General features: G+C 36.7%; 1 protein-coding gene across 1 annotated transcript in view; it reads left to right on the top strand.

Moving 5' to 3' along the window:
* LOC149302781 (mitochondrial inner membrane protease subunit 2-like) overlaps positions 1-25,855 on the top strand; it is a 484,643-nt gene extending 458,788 nt beyond the window's left edge. Inside the window, exon 5 of the mRNA XM_089481981.1 lies at positions 25,736-25,855. Coding sequence (XP_089338107.1) covers positions 25,736-25,855 — 120 coding nt within the window. The remainder of the gene's footprint in view (positions 1-25,735) is intronic.
* Positions 25,856-26,336: the final 481 nt, after the last annotated feature.

Raw genomic sequence — 26,336 nt, 5'->3', positions numbered from 1 at the left:
TTATTTGTTTTGCCCATCGTGCGTGTAGAAGCAGAATAAATGCTATAATACGGGCCGGGTGTACCAGAGCTCCGGACTCACACGTCCATCTTGTCCGCGAGCCGACCACGCCCCCCCTCTTTTATATTTTTTAACCATCTTTTGTGTGTCACAAGTCAATACTTAAAAATAAAACAATAGTCATTTGTCTCTGTCTATTAATCTATGATTTGGAGTAATATCTTTAAATTTAGATTCTGTTTCATCTTCTCAGATATAATGCTTTTCACCAAAAAAAAAATCACCTTGTATATCCTATAATTTTAGGCAAGGATGACAGGAGATACAGTCTTGCATCTATTGGTGGACCATTGAACGTCAAACCCATTAGCGATATATAAACGCTACTAAAAATGGCACCTATGCAGTAAAACATTTTACATTTTAGGTCTTCAGTGTAAAAGCTTTCAAAGCACTGCTAATATCAGTGATATTTAGACAGACAAGTCTTCAAAAGAACCATAGTATATCTGATGCATTGCATTTACAGGTGTCATTTAACACAAAGCTGCTTCTTAACCCAAACAGTTCTTCTGAATGTTTTAAATCATTATATTGACAATTCATATTTAATATAATGTATTTAACCACAGGTAGAAAGAGGTTCCTCACTGATAAAATTGTACAGATGTTCAGTGGAATTCATTCATGGTAACTTACAAAGAAACAGTTTCTGGGAAGAACATTATGTTTTGTCCACTGAGTGTGATCTACAGATCATTGCACTGCCTGGTACCTATGATCTGCTTTTATAAAGGAACTTTCAAGAATATTATCTGTCTTTTAGCATATGGCTACAAAAAATGATTTTGATAAATGCATTTACGATAAAGCCTTTCAAAAATAAAGAAAAAAACATTACAGTATACAAGTTTGATTTAAAATTACTGTAAAACTAGTAAAATAAAACAAATATCTGTCATTGCTTACTAATATGTGAGCACTACACAGTTATACAGTAATTTAGATTTAAAAAAATACACCAGTCCATCAAGGTGAACCCATATTTCGTGCAGAAGCACTAGTTTGTGATTTCACATTTATAATTCCAAATTGATTTCTCACCGAGGCAGCAAACAGGTCATCAGATGACAGTTTATATTGCTCCTATGTGTGTTTCTAAAATTTAGCATATCTTATATAAGATTAATTTATAAGATACATTTTTATTTTTACTTATATAAGAGTAAACACACTTTTCTAGTCTTTCTTCATAAATGAGGTTCTCCATTCCATTCCTGTTGTATAGCCTGCCCCTGTACATTTTCAAATCCAAGAGTGGTTTACTTGCAGCAATTCTCATAAGACAAATTTGCAGTTCAATAAGCATCCCACACTTCTGTCTGTATGCCACAAAAACCGTAACCACAAATTTCCCGTATCAATCTAAGCATTATTGCCTGCATCAAATTTCAATGCAAACATTTGTATGACTATAGGAAACTCACTATTCTGTTTATAGGTTTTACAAGGTAAATATCACACATGATTTTCTACCCCAAGGATATTCATTGAAACAACACATATAGCCTATTAATTTGTCACAGCAAGTCATTGAATTAAAATATTCCTCTTTTGGTGTTTTTAATAGCAATAAATGGCTCATTATCCTTCACTGCACAAATTTATATTCTCAATTCTGTTGGCAAACAGACTAATGAGCATCATTGCATTGAGTGGCATTTTGTAATTATAGCATCATTTTTATACAGTAGTGAGTTTGCATGCATTAGGACGACGGCTATTGTTTAAAATTGATATTGAACACATTGAAAGATGCATTGGCAAAATAGTCATTACCTGTATGGGATGATGATACATATTTACTGAACATTTACTTTTTACTGACAGCTTTTAACCCCGTCAATCCCAGGGGTTTTGGTACCTCAAGTCCTGGAGCAATATTGCCATTTTTGCGCTATGTCGGTTCAGTGATTATTCTATTTTCCTATTAATAGTGTACCCATGTAAACTATATATTGTTTTTTGAAGGAGAGCTAGAGCTTTCTTTTGATACCATGCATGATACAGCATGATCTCCTGTGCAGAAGGGCAGGTTGTACTGGTACGTCCATAGGGGATTCTTGGGATGCGCTTTTTGGACGTACCGGTACGTCCATAGGGGGCTGAAGGGGTTAAAATAGCTTCTGTTGCTAAGCTAATGCTATGAAGTCACCATACCATTCTTACATCCAATTCTTGCAAACAAAACATATTAACATGTTAAATACCTCTTTTCATCAGGATCTCAGTTTACTCATTACTCATTAATGTACTTAATTTACACATTAAGTGACTACAGGCTTTATGACATACAAACTTTTTCCGAAGCTTGCTGGAGCCTTCAGCTACAGATGTATCCCAGATAACACATTCTTTTTAATCATCAAAATTGATATTTGTGTAACAGTGAACACCTGGTTCCCAGCTAATGATGCCACCTTTTACAGACCTATTCCCTTGACAATCTTTGAAGGTTTGCTCCCAGGCTGTGAACAGGATGAGTTTGGGGTGTGTTTTTATAATTGAGAACAAAAATTATGTTTGTTATCAAGAAAGAAAGAAAGAAAAACAAGAAGAGACAGTCAAGAAAAATAGGGACATAAGAGTAAAAGGGGATGAGAGGAAATCGCAAAGAGAAAAAAAAGGGAAAGGAAAGGAGAGAATGAAAGAGAATAGACGGGTGAGAAGAGAGAAAGACAGAATAGAGAAAATTGAGGGAAGAGGCTAGTAGAGACCAATGACACAGAAAAATGTATACTAACACACCCAGACACACCCACCTCACTAACCCTACAGTGCGAGGCATCACACTAGAGGACTGCATTGGCATGCGGGTCCCGCCAAAAAACTTGCGGGCGGTCTTGCTGGTGTTGCGTGCCGGAGCGGGTGGTCAGACACTGTACCTGCGGGTCCCGGTAATCCCGTGCAGTCCCGCAAGGCTGCCTTTGCGCTGCTCCCTCACAGCTTCTCCTGCTCTGCCCAGGAACACAGCAGAGCGGGCGGGAGTGGAACACACACATTGCGGGAGCGGGCGGGATTGGACAAAAAATCAGCGGGAGGTGTTAACCAATGTGACATCATAGTACCTCATAAAAAACTTTTGAATTTCCAAAATTATAGGTACAAAGGAAATAATAAATATTTGCATTACCTGACAATTCACAGTAATAATTCTTTCATTTTGATTTTCTGACATAAAAATATGATTGTAATTTTATAACCCAAGTGCCTGAGACTTCCATATGAATCATGTTAGGTCTTATTCTTTACAAGGTTTAAAGTAGATTCTCCTTTTAAATCCATTCAAGAGCAGTGAGGATGACTTTAGAATTCTGGCAGATGTCTTTTTCTCTTTGCAAATAATAGTAAGACCCATTGTGAAAATAAAATACACTAATGTGAACTGTGCAGTAAAATCTTGGAAGTCTTAGAAGTTAATGGATTACAATTATATTTTCTGAACAGTCACATTAATGAGAGTATGAAATTTATGAGATGAATGATTTTACACAGCTTTTCAGGAATACGTATTTAACACCCACTGAGTGGGAAGTCATATATTAATAATCTGTCACTCCAGAAACTGCTTCAAATGGTTTCATTGGAACAAAACAATATGAATCACACAATCATCTTTTTTAAAGTAAATTAAGCTTTTCTAATGTTTATTGCCCTAGTGAAGTGATTTAAGTGTTGATTTTGTTTTTCTTATTAAAATGTGTTTATCAAAAGATTGAAAATAGCCCAAACCTAATGACATATAATAAGAAAAAAGCCTTAGATGAGTAATGAAACAACTCTTGGCATAACAGTGACATTTTAGAAATGTATTTTTTCTGTTCTCTCTTAAAAAGTTCATATATGAACACTTAAATCAAATATCAAATTAGATTTTGTACAATGATACACCTTGAAGGGTGACTGTCACTGTTACAATTAGTGGTAAAACTAATCCATGGAAAAAGTTAAAATACCAGTGTTTCAAACATTGTGATGTGTCTAGTTTTCAAAAATATAGGGTTTGATAGGGAAAATTGAATTGCCTCAAAGATGTCCCAAATAGGACATTGGGTTTGAACAACCAGCTTTGAAAATACCAATATGCAACTTGTTCTTATTGCCCTATAACTTGCAAAAAAGCAAACATAAAAACATTGGTTATTTCTAAACTCAAATTACCATATTTGCTCGATTATAAGACAACCCCCCAAAATTTGAATATTAATTTAGAAAAAAAAGAAAAAGCCTGAATAAGACTACCCTATAGGAAAAAAGTTTTATTAGTAAATATTAATTCACATTTATTCAAACTATTATTGAGAAAAAATGATTTTTTTTGTTTTTATTTCCTTTTATTTGCCAACCTGTCCCCCAGTTATGCACATCTGCCCAACGGCTTGTTACTCTGCCCCCCATATATGCCTTATACCTCCCTATATGCCTAATACCCTCTATATGCCACTCTGCCTCCAAAATATGCCTTATACCCCCCCTATTTGCCACTCTGCCTCCCTGATATGCCTTACACCCCCCTATTTGCCAATCTGCCCCCCTGAAATGCCTTATACCCCCTATACCCCCCCGACTTGTCCCAAATACTCCAGACTCCCTGAGACCTTTGCTGCAACCCAGGACTTCCGCCATGGCTTCTATGAGCACCAGAAGGTCACGTCAAGTGTCGGGTTGCAGTGGAGGTTGTCTACATGCATCCCACAGACATTCACTGGCTGCCAGAGAGGAGGATCCAGGTTTCCTGCAGCGTTGCGAGGGGGATCCTCCTCTCTGCCAGCTGGGGAACTTCTACGCAATGCGCATATACAACCTCGGCTGCTACTGGACGGTACTTCCGCCGGGGGGTTCTATGGTGGAGTAGCGGAAGGTCACATCACGTCGGTGCTCCGTCATAGAAGCGCCAGCAGCAACTGAGGTTGTCTGCATGCATCGTGCAGTCATTCACTGGCTAGCAGAGAGGAGGATCCAGGTCCTCTGCAGTGCTGTGGTGGATCTGCATCTTAGTCTTGTAGTCGGACCTCTATTTGAGGTCTGATCACAAGACGACCTCGAATTTCCTCTGAAAAAAACCCTTGTCTTGTAATCGAGCAAATACTGTATGATTTACGAAATTCTGAAAATATTACGATTTATTTAGCAGGTTTCAATTAGCTTTTGTAGATGATATGATCAAAAAATTGATCTAATGAAAGCCCTTCTTGTCCTGAAAAAAACAATGTATAATTTATGTGGGTACAGTAAGTGACAAAAATGAAACACAAACACTGCAAAAATGTTACAACAGCCTTTGTCACGAAGGGCACAAACAAAACAGCTCTTTTCTTTGAGGGAAGGGTTTGGGAGGATGGAGAATAAGGAGCAGTAAGAAATAGAAAATCATTTTGGTTTTTGGTAGCATAGAAATTCCTACTTTTTTATTATATTTCCCTAGGTGTTTCATGATTCATGATTTTTTATTGTTGTTTTTTTGGAATTGGTCTTTATAATCACCCTCACAGCTTGAAGGTCTGTTTTGACTGGTGCTGGTCTTTTAGATTCATCATCATCATGTTGGATGTAAACAACAATTCATGACAATGTTTTGATTTGAAATGGTTTTCTGGTGGGTTTTGATACAAAGAAGCATAAGCTTTGACAGCAGGTAATATGCATTCAGTCTGCTTTTTTCCCTTGTTGTAAGAACCTCAATCTTTTTGGTCCTCAGTCTTATATTTTATTCAGATTAACCATGTGCCTGGCCTGTGCATTTACAAATAATAATTTGTAAAGTAGTTTCTGTATAATGTTTCTCAGAAATAACAGTTGAAGTTTATATATGAAAAGAATACAAAGCAACACATTTTATGTCATCTTTTAAAAAACTGGAATAACTATTTTGTACAAGAGTCTTCTTTTTAAGTAATTTGTCTGAAAAAAAAAAAGTATAACACCAAGAAAAATCATTGTGAGATGATGACAACAGTTTCAGGCATAAAGTTGAGGAGAATATTTTAATGACTTTCTAAGGCACGCTTTGTTGTAGCTTAATGCTTCAATAAAGTGCTCATTGAACGTCTTTATGATTTATCGTGTTTAGTGACTATATTTCTGTGCCTCTGGTTAGTCATGTGAAATACAGCCTTCTAAATCAATGACTCGTTTAAGTGGAGGGAGATTATAACCACGTAATATTAAACTTTTTTCCCCCTCTAATCACACTCCCTTTAGTCATCCTCTGTTGATGATAATTACAAGTTTACACTGCTGAGTTTTTAGAATTTGGTAATTATGCATTAGAATTAGAATTCAGTCTTAAGAGGGAACACATTTAAAACAACTATGCAAATTAAATATTACCATACCATGGAAACACTGGGTTTTTCATTTTACTCAGCAGTTGAAGCAACATCAGAAAATACAAATAAACATTCCTTGATGTGTACTTAAGCTGATTTATTTTGTTGGCAGGACAACATTCATTCTCCTGAAAACACACATCTAGGATTTCGCCATGTGCCAAGTTCTATTTTTTCTGGATCAGTATGTAAACTATGTTAATGCCTGCTTTGGGTTTTAAAGTGAAATATGTTTGGTAACTGTAAACTCCTTGTCTGTCACTGAAAATACAATAGGGATATTGTTATATTTGTAACTGGGAGTACAAATACTTTCAGTTCATTGCAATTATTGTTCAATAAACAATGAGACAGGCAATGAAAATTAACTTAAAAAACTGGATAGGGTTGTTTTGTTTAAATCAGTACCTAAACGAATAGCACAATTTAACCAAGTGCCTTTTTAGCTATATTTCACAGTGTGCAGTTTAGCCTTTACCATACCTTGGAACTTCTTAGGGAAGGCTACCTAGGTCTTTTCCTTTTCTGGAGTAGAGGCTCTGTGCAAAGGGGTTTCAAAATAGCCCTTATTGGGAGGGGAGTTTAAGAGATTTAAGTATTTTAGCAGCCAGCCCTAATAAGTGGGGTTAGATATTGAGTTAGGTTGTAAGAAATCAAAGGATGTCTAATTTTATGAGCACTTAAGGCATAAGTATTCACTGAAATCAGGATAAGAGACTAGGAGAAGGACAATGTGAGCTAAATGTAGGTAAGAGGAATAAAGTTAACGTACAAGTTCTTATGTGTCTCTAAAGAAGTGGAGATGGATAACTTGGGGAAGGGCAGTCCTTTGGAAATCTTGTAAACATGCATGATAACTAGAAATCAGAGCACAGAATAGATGATCAGAGAGACCAGGTAGGAGTGTATTTGGAGATGAGTGAGGAGATGTAAGTAGGGGAACCACTGCTAAGAGCTTTCAAGCATGCAGGCAAAAAGTGAAGAGACTGGCAGAGGGAGAAGGTGTTAATATAACAATGGGGGGGGGGAATAATGGATTATAATGGGGCAAGATGGGTATCAGAGAGACCAGCTAAAACAGAGTTACAATAGTCAACATGGGAGATAACAAGGTCTTGAACAAGAGCCTTTGTTGCATCTTGTGTTGGAAGAAACAAATGCAGACAAGGTTGTTAAGATGGAGATCGCAGTTTTTGGAATGGAATGAATGTGAGCGGTGAATGAAAGGGTGACATCAAAGCAGTGAGTGTGTGAGGACAGGTTGATGAATGCACCATTGACATTGAAGGAAAGATAAGAATTTTTTTTTTCAGAGATGGAATTTTAGGAATTGTGCAGCCATCATGTTAGAAACAGAAGCACAACAGAAGTTATACACTTACCTGTTACCCGTTCCCATGCTGTACTTCCTTCCAAGATCAGGACTTATTGACTGAGAAAAAGAAAAGTGGAAGTGATGTATCGCACGGTCACCATGTTTTTGGTATCTTCTATGGGCACCACCATTTTGTGGTCAAGCAGGGTCAAAAACAAGCCAAGGTCCAAAAACAAAGATACTGCTCACTAGTACAGCGAATGAGTGCTGTTGGGTTAAAAGCCAGGAGTTTAAATACTGAAAGGGGAGATTGAGAAAAACCCACCAACAAAATGTCGGCACCCATAGAAGATACCAAAAACATGGTGACTGTGCGATATGTCACTTATGGTTTCCTTTTCTCAGTCAAGAAGTATTGATCTTGGAAGGAAGTGGAGAGTGTGAACAAGTAAAAAGTAAGTGTATAACAGGTAGTGACACAGTAAGAGGGAGGGAGGGAGATCGGGAAACGATAGGTAGATCTGAGTGTCATCAGCATACGAGTGGCACTGAAAGACAAATATTGAGATTAGTTTGCCAAGTGAGGTAGTGTAAAGTGAAAACAGAAGGGTTTGTAAAACTGAGCCTTGGTGTATACCAACTGAGAGAGGAAGGTGAGAGGAAGTGTAAGTGGAAAAGAAGACGCTAAAGATGTGATGTGAACCAGGAGCATGGAGACCAAGAGTAAAGTGTTTGAAGGAGAAGAGGGTGGTCCACAATGTCAAAAGCAGCAGAAAGGTCCAGCAGGATCAACATAGAAAAACTTAGTTAGTGTCACCCAAGAGTAGATGAGAGAGACTGGGTGAGATAAGAGGGGATAGGATCCAGGGGGCATGTGGTTGGGCAAGAGAAAGGAAGAAGAAAAATCTAATTTTCATTAACAAGAGTGAACTTGTCTAATGTAAAAGAGGATAGAGAGTTCAATGTACGAGAGGGAGGGAGGGAGGGCAAAAGGGAGATATTTCACATCTGTTTAAATTGTATTATTGAAGTAGGTGGCAAAGTAAGAGCCAGCAAGGTTGGTGGAATGGATAGTTGTGATGGGAGAAGAAAGGAACTGAAGGTACTGAAGAGGCATTTAGGCAACAAGGAAGAGATAAGGAAAGTGAAGTAGGTTCCCATAGCAAGCGTTAGAGCATAGTAGTAGGAATAGCTGTGACAATTATGTACTAACAAATGAACCAATTAATCAACTTGCTCATGAAATAAAGAAAAGTGTACATAAAATCTTATTTTAACTGATTTACGGAGTTCCTGTAGGGACAAAAACATCTGTAAGCACTAATAATTTACATTAATAATGCAATACTGGCAGCATTTATAGCTATGCTGTTATGTAGATATTAATCACAATATTTCTTCACAGGATTTTGCATTTTGTTTTATGGTTGTTTATCATATTAGCATGTTAACCAGGATATTACATTTAACGCATTTGGTCAAATCTGTGCTCACCTCAGGTGCAGCTGCGGGGGGCGCACAGCCGCACGATCAGCAGATGCAGCCTGCAGACTAGCTGGGAGATCGCAATCTCCCTCTAGTCGGCTCAACATTAGGGAGTGTGAGGTCTGTCACTTCACTTATGATGTCAGGGAGCAGTAAAGTGAGGTCTGAAGTGTATGTGTGTGTGTAAGGGCAGTGTAAGTGTATATGTGTGTGTGTAAAGGCAGTGGTGTGTGTAAAGGTATGTATAGGGGTCCTGGGAGGGAGGCTAACAGCCTTTTTTAATAAAAAAAAATAAATCTCTGCTGCTGTGGACTACTCTTCTGATTATGCTCAGTCAGCATTATGGTGGACACCTGGCTGGCTGAGAATCATGGGAATATTAGTTCACAGCTAGCATCTGCAGCTTTACTGTTGCTGCACTTCCCATGACGCTCAGGCAGCATCATGGAAGTAGTATGTCTGGCTGAGCCTCATGGGAATTCAATTCAATGTGCTGGTTATTTTTAATATGCAAGACTGTGCTGACAAAAACGAAGCGTGTTTATAGTGGCGATGCGAGCACGACATTGTAAGGTGCCATTGCCTGTATTGGTGAGTTCCGCAAGATTTTTTTTTTAAAAAATAGTGTCCCTCTTTCACATTTTGGTATGTTATAATTTTGTTTACATCATCTACTCTACTTAAGGTAAGGTGACCTGTGAAATCCGGGGACATTTTTTTTTAATTGGCAAAGAGTCAGAAAGTATTTTATAAGCACATGTTCTTAAAACTATATATGCAGTGTATTTGGTATTTTCCTCTCACTGCCACACCGGTACCCAAACACACACACCAGCACTTGCTCTGCCACACAGACACCCAAACACACACACACACACACACCAAGACAGCCTCTGCCACACTGACACCCACATCTGGAGGGGCTAAGCTACAAAAAAGTATGTTCCACCCTTGTGTATCACCCCCAGACAGCATTTATTTATGCCCCCAGCTTGCCCCTCGCTTTAGTATTGATTTATGTAATGGCTCCAGCTGCCCCTCTTGTGTATTGATGCTGCCCCCCCCAGATAAACTTTTGCCCTGCAGTATGGGGGATGCATATCTGACTAGTTGGTTCTGTTCCATAAGTCTATACATCCTCCATACTGCAGGACAGCATTTTATATGGGCTTGTCAGCAGTAAAAGTTAATGCCCCCATAGCCTTGCTTTTTTCTCTCCTTTAGTATCATGTCAGCCATGGCACCCAGATTGGAAGCATTACCTGCCCAACACCCAGATTGGAGCATAGCACTTGCCATCCTAGCCTCAAACAGCCTCCCTGTGCCATACCCCCACTTATACATCCATGCTATCATACACCAGAAAGTTATGCATATGCGCTTAAACGGGGGAGAAATCCCAACCGAATCAGGATGATGATAAACGTCCGTTATTTCTTCAATATCTAAACGCGTTTCGCCAAATAAATGTATTGGCTTCCCTAGGAGAAAAATATTTAAAATATCTAAATACCAAAAAAAAGCCAATAAAGTTCTGCAGAGTCTGTGTATCTTTAAATTGCTGTTCCGTTTTTATAGTGTTCTGCGTGGCATAAGGATACACAGACTCTGCAGAACTTTATTGGATGTTATTTTCATATTTAGATATTTTAAATATTTTTCTCCTGAGGCAGCCAATACATTTATTTGGCGAAACGTGTTTAGATATTGAAGAAATAACGGACGTTTATCACCATCCTGATTCGGTTGGGATTTCCCCCCGTTTAAGCGCATATGCATAACTTTCCTGTTATGCCAACCTTTTTGTAAGTTTTCTGTTTTTTATATTAAAGATCTACAAGAAAATATTGCACCATTTTTGGTTTCTATCTGTCTTCTAGATTTTAAAGGAAGAAATAAAGATACTTTGCCACCTTTTACCTTTCATGAGCCACTTATGATGTTTTACTTGTGAGTGTAACCTTATCACACAAACACTACCAGTATTTAAACATATTACACTATTGTATTTTTATTTTTCCCCATATGTAAATGTGCCCCATTGTTGATGTACTGAAGCAGAGGTTTTACCTGGAGACTGTGGGTTGCCACAGCAGAGTTCCCAGCTATGCATATCTCTTGCTACAATCCATGTTAAGTGTCTGTGAAAAGCTGAACCTCTCCTGGAAATAAACTCTCCACTACTTTTTATGTAGTTTGCAAACATAAAAGAATGTGACAATACAAAGCTTAACCAAAATAGTTAACATTGTCCCTACAAAATGGGCCTGGGACATTTAAAAATGTCTTGACAGTGAAATGGTTTAGGTGAACTATAAGTTCAGCATAGCAATAATTTATTGCAAGCATTATTTTACAATACTAAGGGCCATTTCTATTCTTTCCTTCAACTAACTGCACTATTTCTTATGTGTAAGGGTGTGAAAACTGTGGATATAATTAATGTAGAATGCCATTGTTACATATTTTGTACAAAACAAAGTTTAGCTATTGTCTTTAATGAGTTTAGAATTTATGAAGGCCATTAGAGCAGTTGCTGGGCTTTTATATTTGGCTCAATTTTTCTTATGCAAATACAGCTGCAACAATATTTATCAGAGAATTACAACTACGCTGAAGCAAACAGAGCTATGAGTTGTGAGATCTTTATCAAGGTGCTAGTTGTTTGCTTTTCAGTTAGTTTTAAGAAACACATAAGAAAAACTTAGTATATCATATTCCTTCACTGGGGTTAAATAAATGATCCAGATAAATGAGACTGTCAGGAGATAGCTAGTGAAGCTACCTGGATCTGGCATTTCGGAGACTTTTCTTGCAGAGTAGAAACGAGCCGAGGTCAGCAACTGGACTTTAATCCAGGTAGAAACAATACATAGAGCAAAATCAGAGGACAAGCCGAGGTCAGCAGCATAGTCAATACAATAGCCAGGTCAAAACCTTAACAGCAACCAGGAGGTGTACAGGAGGCAGGGGAGGTAGGGGCTGGGAACAATTAACTGATGCAGAACTTAGGGTAGTAAGAAGGGCAGAGACATGGAAGTCCAATTGCAGTAGCAAGCTCAAAAGATAAATGAGCACTTTACTGAAGGTGTCAGAATCTTAAACAGTGTTTGGTGGGGAATTAACCACCAAAATTGGATGTGGGAAGGTAAGTGTCAGGCCTCACAGAAATCTTTGCAAGTAGGCTGCCTAATTTATTTCTGCTCCAGCTACTCGATAGTGGTGGGTTGTTGGGTTGTGCTAGCGAATGCTGCAATGGGGTGGTAAATCAAGAGAAAAAAGGAATAGTGCAAAGCAAAAATAATGTATTTTGTCATTTTCAACAATCATTATATTTGCAATCTGCATTATGTAAATAATAGTTCTAGTTCCTAGTGTGATATTAAGATTGTAAGGTAGTTGCAATGACACCTGTAATTTAGTTCTCACAGCTATTTGCTACAGGCTTGCAGTATTTTCCTAAATGGCCTATTAGGGATGTATAGTGAAATTCATTGTCCACCTACCCAGAGGGAAAGAACAGAAAATGTTACCATTAAATGCAGATCCAATATTACAGCCCTTATTTTTAACCAGTGGGAAGGAATTGTCAAAATAATTAACAGTAAATATGGTGATTAGGTAACAAAAAATGATTGTTGGATGACAAAAATATAACTATCATAGCTTGTTGCAAAGTAGTTGGTATGCATACTCCTGACCAACAAGGGCCACCTAGTGAACAAAACAACATTTTATATAAAAGTAGTATATATTAAATATATATGTATTTTCTTGGAAAGCAGAGATTTAGCAAGAAATATACCTGAGCATGGACTTGCACACCCAGATCGAGTAAAAGAAAGAATATCAGACCCAGTAGGGAATGTAGGGAAGGGACACTGCAGGTGTACAGCTGAACACAAGAATCCATGAACACATCTGGGCAGGGGCCCAGGAATACAGGAGAGCAACAGTGTACGGCAGGACACAAGGCCGGGCAAAAGGTATTAAAACCTAATATAAAACATCTGACATGCATGTGACTTTTCTCAAAATGTATCTTTAAGCTTTTTTGGAACATGTATAAACCGCCCCTTTTTACCACTTAACAAAAAATAAAATACAGGTGACTTTTAGCACAAAACCCCTTAGTATTTTCTTTCCTTGGCATATAGTGACAATTGTGATAATTTCCTTAGTCTCCACAAAATAGATATAAGTATATGTGAGGAATAACATAGTGTGGATGTGTATAGAGCTAAATCTACCACTTGTAATAGCATATGAAGGTCATATGCTGCACATTTTTTGTATGTCTTGCTCACCACTATGTTTGTCCGTTTATGCAAGACCAGCGGAGGAGAATGAAGCCTAGCTATGTAATCGTGGTTCATTGATTTCCTCTATTAAGTACGTATACAATGCAGCAGTTTAACAATTATCATGTCTCAAACAATGAGGATCTCATAATAGAGAGAATTATTTGCTTTTAATCAATAAATTGATTCTGTACTCATTTTGCTGAATACCAGTATTTTTCTTAGAAATGGTTTCCCATCCATCCATTTCTTTTTGTACAGCAAATCTAGTTAATTCCTTATTGAGCTGGTTCATTTTTACAGTTGTCTATATTCTTACTAGTGATGGCCTTAATGACATATTACCACAGTAGCTGTTCTTTTGGAAATAAAATAATGTTCAACATTGTTAATGATTATTAAATGATAATATGACTTAAAATATTATGGGGGCAGTGACAATGTGGTTTGATTCTGCTAACTTTACTAAAGTTTTTGCATGACGATGTTAAGCTAAAATGTGGCACAATATTTTACTATAACTTACACTAAAATGTTTTCAATTATGCAGCAACCTCTGTCATGTATAGTGATTTTACTTCCACTTTATCAGTTAAATATTTGTTTGCCATATGAAAAGAGTATGAAATGCTCACCAAGAGCAGACAGCTGCTTCATAGCCTGTCCTACGATGCATCCCCCGCTTGGGAGCATTTCAAATTTTAGCTCTCTTGGGCCATTACAGAGGAAAAATATCCATCTACATAACAGTCTGTTCCTGCCCAAAAGGGCAGTCCAGAACCAAAATACCAGGGGAATTTCTTCTGCACTAAGGAACCAATAACCCCAGATGTATGTTTCAGCCTTCATTGGCCTTGTCAGTGGTGTATGGTTGGTATCCTTCTAGGCACAAGAGAGCAAAAAGGGCCACATCTGGATTCACCTTTAAACCAGGGGTGAACCCCATGAGATCTGAGATGTTCACCAAGAACAGGCAGCCACTTCATAGGTAAATCCCCACTTGGTGAGGATATCATACTCTTTTTGTTTGGCATTCAATCTTTGTTTTGCTTATATAATGTGTGTTATATTGAAACACATTTTCATAAAGAATAGGAAAGATAAAGTAGTTATAGATATAGATTATTTTTTAATGCAATATACATAGCATCACAAACAATAAACTAAGATACAATCACTCTATTCACTAAAGGAATGTGCCAAAGTGCAGACAATTTTATGCAGAAAGCATCAAATTACTTGATCACTGTAAAATTTTAATATATTACAAAATATTTTTACACAGATGAGCTATTAAATGTTAAATATGCACAAAGAATGAAACAGTCTGTGATATTCCTTTGTTATACCTTCCTAGCATTAATCTCTGTTCTAAAAAAAGTAATATTGCCACTTTTCTCACCTTCTAAAATAAGTCAGAATGTAATTATGTGCTGTTAGGTTTTCTGTTAGAGCTTGATGTTATTGTATAAATGCTAAAACTTTTTCCATTCTTCTGCTTTCTACATCATGAAGAGCTGGAGGTCTTGCTATTCCTATTGGGCCAATTTCATTTCTGACAAAAATACCGTAGAGAAATATGATAGCATTTCAGACTAAACATTCATCCCTGTGGTTTATCTACGTTTTATTTCTGTCAGTGATTGAAAGGGAAGCAAGACATAGAGCAAGATTTCCATTTATCTGTGCCGCAAGAACAAAAATGATTTATCTCCTAAAATACAACAGGAGTAAGTGTCAGAAAATATAAGTGCACATTAAATAACACATCCATTTATTAAGGATAGGGGGACAAAATACTGTTTAACCATTAAAATGAAGCACATAATTTTTTATATTTACAAGTCTAAGTCGCTAGGAGTTGTAAAAACGGAAGCAAACGAGAAATAATCATAATCCTGTGTGACGAAATGTACGCATACCTGGAAACGTCCATGCATGCCAATACCATGCATGTGGTGTGCATAACTGCACACGGGAGCAGTGTACATGGGAAGGGAGTGTCCGTCACCAGAGGAAACTGACTCAGAGACTTTGGGTCAAACCCAGAGAGTTTTGTTGGGCATAACATGTAGGATGGAAGTATGACATATTAAACATGTGTGTAAACATAGTGTTATTGTACTGAAACATGGCAGCTCCAAAAAAGATGTGGTTCTTTATGGTACTTCAGTTGTACACTACTTTATATGTTTTCAGATGTACTATTTCAAACTTAAGCTCTAGAAAAAAAAACCTCCAAATAGTTTTAGTGCAGTGAAGCCGCTCTCTTCCTCTCCTAAACATTAAGCATTTAAAATGTATTTCTTAGATGTCGATAACAAAATAAAAATGCTGATCTGTTGTGTTCCTTTCTTTGCTGAAAAAAATCTGATGCTGTGCTATTTTTTAAACTTCAGTTTTGACTTCCACCTAGTAAAAGTTGCAAATTTTGGAGCACCGGAATCAATAGACCCAACAGGAAGTTAAATAAGATTTTATTGACTCATACGTTTGCAAATGTGTGGATTGGCTTCTTACTTTTAATAATTTACAATACCTGGCATGGATATATAATGATTATTTGTTCTGTTATTTCTTGTTTCTTATGTAATTTATATTATATGTCAGTTGGGCTATATGTTGAAAAACGTGTCTATTTTTTTAAGCTTAGATAAATCTGTTCAATCCACAAGAACTTCGAATGGGCCTTATCTTGCCTTTAATGTAGTTGGTTTGGCACTATTCAACATTTAAATTACAATGCATTATTTGTTATGTTTTGTTCATCATTTTAAGATATAGAGCTTAATATTTAGCATTTTCATTCAGATATACAACAAAATAACACCAGAATGTACAATAGTGAATTGTGTTGCAGAAACTGGATCAGTGATCCCAAGGTATTTTTGTATGCCTGCCATATTGAAAAAAGAAACATTAATTTGTATCACTGTGACCTTAACACTAACCTCCAGTGACGGAAACAAAATTAATACATCTAGAGGAAGCAGAATAAATCAGAAGAGTTACTGAATTTTAATACATATTGAAAGTAAAAAACAAACAAACATTAAAAAGTCCATTTAGGTTAAATACCAAAAGACAGAATTCAGTATAAATATATTTTTGTTGTATATACTTCTCCTCTCTCAAACCAATACCACCAATTGATATGCGTGGAGAATAATCCGTTCTGCGTTGTGTATTAATGATAAATGTAATACCCTTGTTACCTCCTCCATGAACTAACATATAACCGTATCCCCTTTTCCAGATAATATATATGTCTAGTTCTACTAAGGCAGGGGTTCTCAAACTGCGGCCCTCCAGCTGCTGCAGGACTACATCTCCCATACTCCTCAGCCAGCCCCTTAGCTGAAGGAGCATTATGGGAGATGTAGTCCTGCAGCAGCTGGAGGGCCGCAGTTTGAGAACCCCTGCACTAAGGTTTTCTACCTGATATTACAACAGCCAACCCAAGATTCTTACCAGAGAGAGAGCTTTAATTAGAATCTACCCAGATTAATGTTACAGCAAAGACAAAACCAGAGTTACAGTGATATACAGATGACAATCATTCATACCACTCACAAACATCCCATCTATCTAATATCTGCTGCTAAGTGTGTATGCTGTGTGGGTGATGTGCCAAAAGTGAGACTCACCAATCCAGTCTTTTTCTATGTGTTTCTACAATGTCTTTTTAAGGGATTTCTCTATTAATGTGTAAATGAGATCCCTGTCCTGTGTTCCCAAGACCCCACCGTGTGATGTTATTGACTTGCTATTTTTCCCATGCCTATCTCCAGGTGATGCATTTCCTTCCTTCTCTACATAGTGTATAGGTGTGATATCTTCTTACAGCTGTCTTTCCTGTTACTTCCCCCCTAAGTGGCTTGCAGCTATCATACATACATATATACACACATAAACTTAATCAAGCACATATTAATTACAAATATACATACTTTGTATTTACCCCAACACTTTTAAAAGACTGTCTGTTGCCTCAAACAGCCTCACAAAATATAAATACCATATTGGCTCGAAAAAAGGCCGCACCCAATTATAGGCTACTATTTTAAAGAAAAATTTATTTTTACAGAAAAAATACACATTAGTGGAATGGTAAAACAATATTTTATCTAATGAAAAGGAATGCATGTATTGTAACATTTTTATATCTATTATGCAGTTAGTGAGCATATGTTATAGATCAACAGAAAACCCATAGCCATTTTAAGGTCCCCCCCCTTAATTCATAATGCACCTTAGTTATAGATACACCACTCTGCCTCCAGATATGCCACTCTACCTCCAGATATGTCACTCTGCTCCCCCATAAATGCTTTATGCCCCCCAGATATTCCACTCTGGCCCCAGATATGCTTTATGTCCCCCAGATATGCTAATCTGCCCCCCCAGATGCCACTCTGCTCTCTAGAAGTGCCACCCCCCCGACTTACCAATGCACCCCCCAGACTCCCTGGTGTGTAGCGGGGCCGGCCAGTGGACGTCTGCACGACAACCTCCGCTGGTGGCACTTCCACCGGGGCTTTTATGACAGAGAAGCACCGGCAGAAATTGAATTAGCCGGCTTCAAAGATGGCCCTATTAGGACATGGACTATTAGGACATGGACCTTTAGGACAGTAGGACCAGATGTAAAAGTTCCAAGTAAAAAAATGCGCACTTCCTGAATGTGGCGTTATCACTGTACTCGGGAGATGTTGCTGAACACATATTGGGGTGTTGTTTGATAGTGATGTATACCAGGAGCTGTAAATCCATACCTGAAGCTCAATTTTAGTGCTAAATACCAGCATTTGAAATACCTTGAGGTGTCTATTTTTAAAAAATATATGGTTTGATGGGGTAAATTGCATTGGCCAGCTTCAAAGATACCCGGAATAGCACATGGGGGAAGAATTACCAGATTTGGAAAAATGGTTTTGAAAAAGCAAAACGCTATTTGTACTTATTGCCCAATAACTTGCAGAAAAAAAACAAAAAAGCATAAAAAAAATTTAGCTATTTTTAAACTCAGGACAAATAGTAGAGTCTATTTAGCAGGTATTTTCATTAGCTTTTTTGGATGAGAAAAAGACTTTTCGGGTAAAAGTCAGAAAATCATTTTTTTTTTTAATTTTTCATCATATTTTACTATTTGTTTTATGGGAAATTAGATAATATGATCAAAACTATGGTATCTGAAGAAAGCCCTTCTTGAAAAAAACAATATATAACTGGTGTGGGTACAGTAAATGAGTGAGGAGAAAATTACATCTAAACACGAGCGGTCTCACTAGGTTCCCTGGCAGGGCCTTATTTATCTTCAGCACTGCCCTAGGTTTAATCCTTGGCAGCACCACCAGCTGTCCCTCTGCTGTTGTCCTGCTCAGTGCCGGGATATAACATCATATAATGCTTGGACCTTTAAGGATGCATAGCACTGAGTGGAAGTTTTGCAAACTCAGTACAGAAATGTAGAAGTTACGGCAAATAAAAACCATGTGGCCCGTCTAGTCTGACAATTTTTGTTTGGCTTGTTCGACCAAGAATGGTCTACTCTTCTACAGGTGTTTTGCATCATCTGCAAAAAAACATACCTTATCATTGAAACCTTTTGTAATATTGTTAATAAAAATAATTAATAAGTACGGGTTCCAAAACTGATTCATGGGGTACCACACTAGTAAAAATAACTTTGCCTGAATATGCATCATTAACAACAACCCTCTATCTCCCATCACTCAACCATTGCCTTATTCATTCAACTATTTTAACATCCAAACACTACAATTTATTTATAAGTCTTCTGAAATCTAGAAAGGCTATATCAACTGCTCTTCTCTGGTCTATTATTTTAGCTTCCCATTAAAAAAAAAATAAGTTTAATTAAGTGGCAAGATTTCCCTGTGATAAACCCATGCTGCTTCTGATCTTACAAACTATTTACATCCAGATATTTAAGAATATTTTCCTTTAGCATGGTTACCATTATTCCCTTCTGATGCAAGACTTACTGGTCTGTAGTTGGCCCAATCTTCCTGCTATCTTTTTTTATGACAAAGTAATACAATTACCAGCTTCCAATCTCCTGGGGACTACTGCTGTCAGTAGTGACTGGTTATATATATGCTAATAGATTTGACAGGATATTTTTAATTACTTGGGTTGTTTCCTATTGGGTGCCATTGATGCTCATCTCTAAACATAAATGCTTGACATGTTTCCATGTTTCTCCTTTCTGAGGTGCCTTCCCTTCACCTTTCTCTGTCATAACTAAACAAAAGTATGTATTTTAGCAGATGACTAGATATTTATCTTACTTTATATAACTCCCATTATTTGTGTTTACTCTAATAATTCTGTGTTTACTTTTTCCCTTCACTTATGTATTTAACAAGGTTTTATCATTCTTTTTTGTTAACCTGGCAATTTTCTCCTCTGTGTGTGTTAGTGCATCTAATAATACATCTGCCTCCTTCAGCTTACATTTATATTTGCTCTCATTTTGAATCTGCCTTGCTTTCATCCGCCTTATTTTGTAGGAAACATTATTTAATTTAATTTGCATATTTAAAGGCATAGTTAACACAGTTAGTTAGAGAACCCATTACCTTGGAATGTGGGTTGTGATTCCCCTGACAGTTAGGAAACACATAATTCTTGGTAGTATTTATACCTAGAAATTTGAAGCATGTGTGATAACTGATAGGATTTGTGAAACAGGGAGCATCTGTTTTCAAGGAAAACTGATATGACAGAATTTCTGATAGCAACAGCTTGGGGCATCTCTATGCATTCTTACCGATAATAGAAAGAAAACTGCCAATCATAAGGGCAAAAATATAAATATTACAATACATATCAATACACAACATCCAATTTATTTTGGAGTCTGTTCTTGTAGCACAGTTAACTTTATGACAAGTATATGCAGTGAATATTTAGGGTTAGCAAACAGGCTGACAGCTAATAGCAAATTAGTTTTTATGTACATAGGATAATCAGAATTTGTATAATTTAATTCACATAGAATGCTCAATGATCAGAAGAGTCAAAATCTAGTCATTGGAAATGTTATTAAACTGATTTTCTCTTACATTTCATTGCTGCATTTCTGTTCATGTAAGAACATCCGTTGCTGCATTTATGTTCATGTAACAAACATAAATAGCATTATTGGAAGCAATTGTTATTTCCAAAAGCAAAATACGTGTTTATTGTTGAAATAATATTAGTCAGAAGCAGTCTCAAATTGATTAAATGTATAACATTCTTTAAAAAAGAAAGATAAACGATTTAATGGAAAATAGACTTGTCATTGTTGAAAGAGAATTTGACCCCGGTTAAGTACTGTGACATAATAAAAAAAAATAATTTTCATAATTCTGCACCTGGACAGCCATGCCTAAAGCCTCAATCAGATGCAAATTAAACATTTAAGCAGACCTTACACCTATACACCATAGCACAAAATTGCTATTGACAAAGATATATTTCACTTTAAAATATAAACATAAAATAAATTAGAGGTTTTGGTTATATGAGTTGTCCAAAGCATAATTAAGCTCACCCGCCACGTCAAGGCACACTCTCAATAGGGTGAGAATAGGATGTTTTCTTGTAGGGCAACTGCTAACATAGAATCATATTCCAACCATTTAAAAGTAAGGGGTTGAAATACACTGTGAGGCAGAAACATGCAACCTCAGAGCTTACAACATAGGGGAGCAGGGCTTAAATAATCATGTAATGTAGCTAGTACATAACAATGAGCTTTCATTAATATACATGCTAGAAAGATTCCATCATTCTTCTGCAGTGTGTTGTGATTTCAGTGAGCTTTTCTTGTTTTTACCTTGTGCCAACCTTCATAGTTCCATAGCTGAGCAAGATAGGAGAAACACAAAGAAGCATCTTTTTTAATACCAAGAACAAATGATGCCTCCCTGGTCTATAATAAGAAGTTCTATCAATTACAGAAGTGTATTAATACAAACAGAAATAACAAAATATTGTTTACTCAGAGAGTGTCAATATTACTATTTATCATAGATAAAAAATAAGTGGCTTTTAAACTACAAGTAAATATTATTTTGTTTTCATGCTGTTTTCATTATTTGAATATCAAGATATTAGAATGAAACCACTGTTAAATCATTAAATTTTTCTCTAAAATATACCGATTAATCTCTTTGTAAAATATTCTTTATCATTTCAAACAATGATCCAAAGTTAATACTTGAAATAAGTAAATTACAGGGAAAAAAGATTATAAAGGCAGAATACATCTTGTGAAAAATCTATTTGGCCTGAAATTTTATATATACACTTTGAAATAGATGATCTCATATTTCTCATTCTCTTTCTCCCTTTGTGATAGTTCTTGATTAATCTTTCCCACTTAATTGAGCAGGCTACCTTTACATATCCATGTTAGTGCCCTTGTCTCTATTATGCAGTCCAATTATTTCAATTGTGTTATATCTAGAGCTAAGCCAAAAATAAGATTTGATCAAGTTAGTGTGAATATAACCCTTCTGATAATTTGGCAAAAAGGAGTAGTAACATCTGTTATACATTTCTACTGATTTTTTTTGGAACCTATTCTATACCTTTTGCTACCCAGTGTGCTCTAAGGGCTAGTTACCAACAATAAATGTATAGCTTGTTGTCACACTTGTTTTCCTCACAACTACCATCTGTTTGAGTTACATATGTCAAATGGAAAATATGTAATTTGAAGATTTCAATAGTATCTCTTTTATTGTCTTCCATTAGTCTTGGGAGACAATGGATATGCACCCTTGACTAATATTAATTTCATTGTACATAGTCTGTTGTGGCTAAATCCCCAAATAAGATTGGCAGCCTTTGCTGCATTTGAAGACGGTGGCAGCTGTGGCCTTGAGACTCTGTTTCCTTTCCCTTGGTGCTTGTCTTCATCATCAAGCTGTCATAAAGTATATCCCAGTTTTTAATGTCTCTGATGCTTACCTCCCGTACTTTGATCTTTGCCTTTAGTCGAGCCATATTGAAAACTCTCCCATCAGACCGTGAGTGATAAACTACCTCAGTGGAGGCACGTGTCAGCAGGAGTGTGGAAGCTATCATGAAGTGTGTAGGAGCAAGAATGCAACCTTGTTTTACGCTACTGGATTATGCTAAACAGCTTTAGTTGAACGCCAATCTTTGCCAGGATATTGAATAACTTATCTCTGCTCACAAAGTCAAAAACCGTGATCAGGTATATGAAGGCAAGGAGAAGCGGCTGTTCTCTGCATTTCTCCTGCAGCTGTCTTACACAGAAAATCCTGTCAATGGTATTCACCTGTAGTAATGACAGTCACTTCTGTCACCCTTGTTCTTATACAGGCTCATGATGTTGGCATCTCTCATGTCCTGAAGTACTGCACCTTTATCCCAGCAATAGCAGAGGAGGTCTTGAAGGTCTTCTAGCAGGACGCTACTATCACACTCGGTGACTTTTGGCTGGATGCCATCATTTTCTGGGGCTTTTTTGCGGACTAGCGCTCAGTGACCTTCTTTAGTTCTTCCGTGGTGGCCTTCACATCCAGCTTAGTTTCAATGGGAAGACCAATCATAGTGGTGAGGGTGGCTTCAGAGACAGTGTTTTGCATGGGGTACAATTCAGAATAGTGCTCCACTTATCTATCCTGCTGCTTGCTCTTATCCCGTTTGATCTCACCTGTTGGGTCCTATGGTCTTCTTGATGCCATCCTACATCTTCCTGATGTCTCCAGTGACAGCTGAAAGCTGAATCCTCTGGTAGAACTGGAGCCAGAAGTAATTTGCACACTGCCTTGTTAGCCTCTGTATTTTTCTCCTGCCAGAGCTGTACGCGTCCAGAATCCTTTGACTGGGGGGGTTGCTTGTACCCCAAGTGAGCAATTTGCTGTTATTAAGTCTAGTGGTGCTGGTCTCAAACCAATTTTGGTTCTTGTTTTGTGTATTTCTAAAGACTTTCATGGCTGCACTGTATACTGTGTCCCTGATGTGACCCCATCTCTCCTTGGAGCAGCTGCTGCGAGGAGTAGAATCCAGAAACCCAGAGACCGATTGGGTAACTTTCTCGGCCTTTTCTCAATGTGCAATCTTGCTCATATGTTAGGTTTATCCTCTGTCCTGCAGCAGGGGGTTTTCTGCCTCATCTTGTTGCACACCACGGAGAGATCAGTGTTGTAGTCAGCACAGTGGAAAGTACAAGTAACCAGGACACACTTCAAGGCAGTCCACTTGATGATAATCATGTTGAGTTGGTGCCAGTACTTAGTGAGAGGCTGCTTCTAGGAAACTTAGTGCTGAGGTTTTATTTGTACGAATGGTTTGGCGATGGTGAGATTGTGGTACAAGTAATGTTCCATGCCAGAAAAACATGTAGTCCTTTTCTCTGAGAATCCCAGTCTGACAACCAAATCTCCTGCAGTACAACAGTGTTGATTTGAACAACGTGGCTCACCTTAAAACTTAAAAAAGGACAATATAATACCTTTCAGTGTATATTTTTGTTTATAGCAATGCCCATGTAGAATAACCCAAGCTGCATAGGTTCCACATTTATCAATAGAAGTTTTTAATTTTTATAGAATAAATTTTTGAAAAATTTGCGGTTGTAATAGAGTTTTGTATTCTGTATATGCTATACTTTTCCGCCAGTTGTTTTAGTTTTTCTCATATAGAACAGAAAACTACTTTACTGAAAAGTTTCAAAATGATGCATGATGTCAAACTGCTGGTGACACAGATATTCTGCACAGTAGTTTTAAAGTATAGGGCAAGTTTGAAAAGTGTGCATGATAATTATCCCAGACGTAGTAATAGGAATAAAAGTTATCCTTTTCCTTTTGGGAAATATATAATTTAATCTTTGTAACTATTAATCCTAAAGAAACAGCTTGTCTTGACATTTGGTTAAGTAGTTCTTATGGAATATGTTTTCCTTGAATACCTTTGTGTTTTTAACTTTATGAGTACTTTTGCAATAAACAAATGTCACAGTTGCATATTACTGTAATTGTCAATATTTGTAATTCTGTATTTCTTGTGATATGCACTGGAAGGGTACATAAAGAGTGTCTACTTCATTATTTTTGCTTAATGACCTTTATAGTGCCATAATATTCTGCAGTGCTCTACAATGAGCAAATTGAACATAAACTAGTGTTCCAAAGTTTGGGCTCACTTTAGCTGTTTCCTTGGAAAACGAGGATAGTTTTAATATAATTGCAAATGTTTTCTTATGATGAATTAGCTTTTTAATCTTAACCTTGGATTAACCAATACAACATACCATTGGACCACAGGAGTGATGATTGCTGATAAAGGGCCTCTGTTCACCTATGAAGTTCACCTATGAAGTTCACCTATATTCTATTAAAAATCAGCCATTTTCAGCTACAGTATAATAGTCACTTACAACATTAACAATGTATTTCTGATCCATTTGATGTTATTCTAATGGACCAGATTTGCTTTTCTTTCAAGAACAAGGAGATTTCTAAGTGACTCTAGACTTTTGATGGTGAGTGTTATTAATTGTTACAGATACAAGAATGAGACGGGCACTGGTCAAACAAGCGAATACTTCTACCATAGGAGGGCTTTGAGGTGTGCGTTCTACATGTTCATATCTACTTTCTACATATGTACATTTTCAGATGCATTGTACAAGTACAGTTGTCTATATACCATGCACAAGTAAATGCATACTATATAATTCTGGATATGAACAAATGCTCCTATTTATTTGTGACAAGTGATATGTTGTGGAGGTAGAACATTTTTTCCTTTTTAAAAAAAAAAATTTTGGAACACATATAGGGAAATATGTTTTAACTAGCATTCTCCTACTACCTAAAATTGACCTTAACCCACATATTAAAACTATTAAAAATTAAACATACCCCCAGTTTGGTTCCAAAAAATACATCTAGCACTGTATTCTGTGGTGTACATGCAAAACAAAAATGCTTGATAAAAAAAGGTTTGTTTTTATAGTCAGTTTGTCTTCCAAATATGCCCAAAAGCACATAGATATATTACCAGTCTTAATCTCAGGGATCTTTAAAGCTTTTTTTATGTGATTAAACTTTGAGAGGGAAAAAATAAAATGAGACTTTTGCTAAGCTTTTTTTTTTTGCTTTATATTCTAGAGAGCATGAGTCATGTTATATGGAAGAAAATCCTTAATAATACATGCATATGGAATTAATATTATTTTTCATTTTTTACAGGTTTCTCTGGGTCTTCTGCATGCACAAGCTACATATATCCTTTGGCCTCCTAATAGATGGCAGAAATTGAAATCTCTACTTCCCCAGGAGAGAACGCCTGTACAAAACCATGATGACTGAATGTCAACAATAATCCATAAAATAAATCTACAACTATGATTGTTTCACTTAGACTTATATTTCAAAATGTTTCATTTAGATAAAATATGAAATGCTTACCATACATGTGATATTGACAGTAATAATCTGCAGTGTGGATAGTTGTAATCATGGGATTTGTGATTCTCTTTACTTTCTTTTTATATGGTAACTACTAATCAGTGGTGCCCAATATATACAGGGCTCATATATGTTTTGGTCAATAAAACAACAAAAGTCTCCTTAAACCCATTATAAACAATGCATTGTGAGCCCTTACATGTGTGAGCTTTGTCATGAAGGGGATAAACCTATGCTTAATTCCTGGAATCACCAAATGTTGATTCTCAATGAAGACACAAATGTATAGACAAACAGGTGCTTATTTTTGCTTTTTACATAAAAAGTAAGGCTAAATTGATTTAATTAGTTCTGGTTTATATTATTAAATATTGAGAAAGAG

Source organism: Sceloporus occidentalis, unplaced genomic scaffold, assembly GCF_023333645.1.
Source record: "Sceloporus occidentalis isolate IW3139 unplaced genomic scaffold, rSceOcc1.0.p SCAF_17, whole genome shotgun sequence".
Taxonomy (NCBI): domain Eukaryota; kingdom Metazoa; phylum Chordata; class Lepidosauria; order Squamata; family Phrynosomatidae; genus Sceloporus; species Sceloporus occidentalis.
The sequence above is the reverse complement of the archived record's forward strand: the minus strand, read 5'-3'. Positions and strand labels throughout refer to the sequence as shown.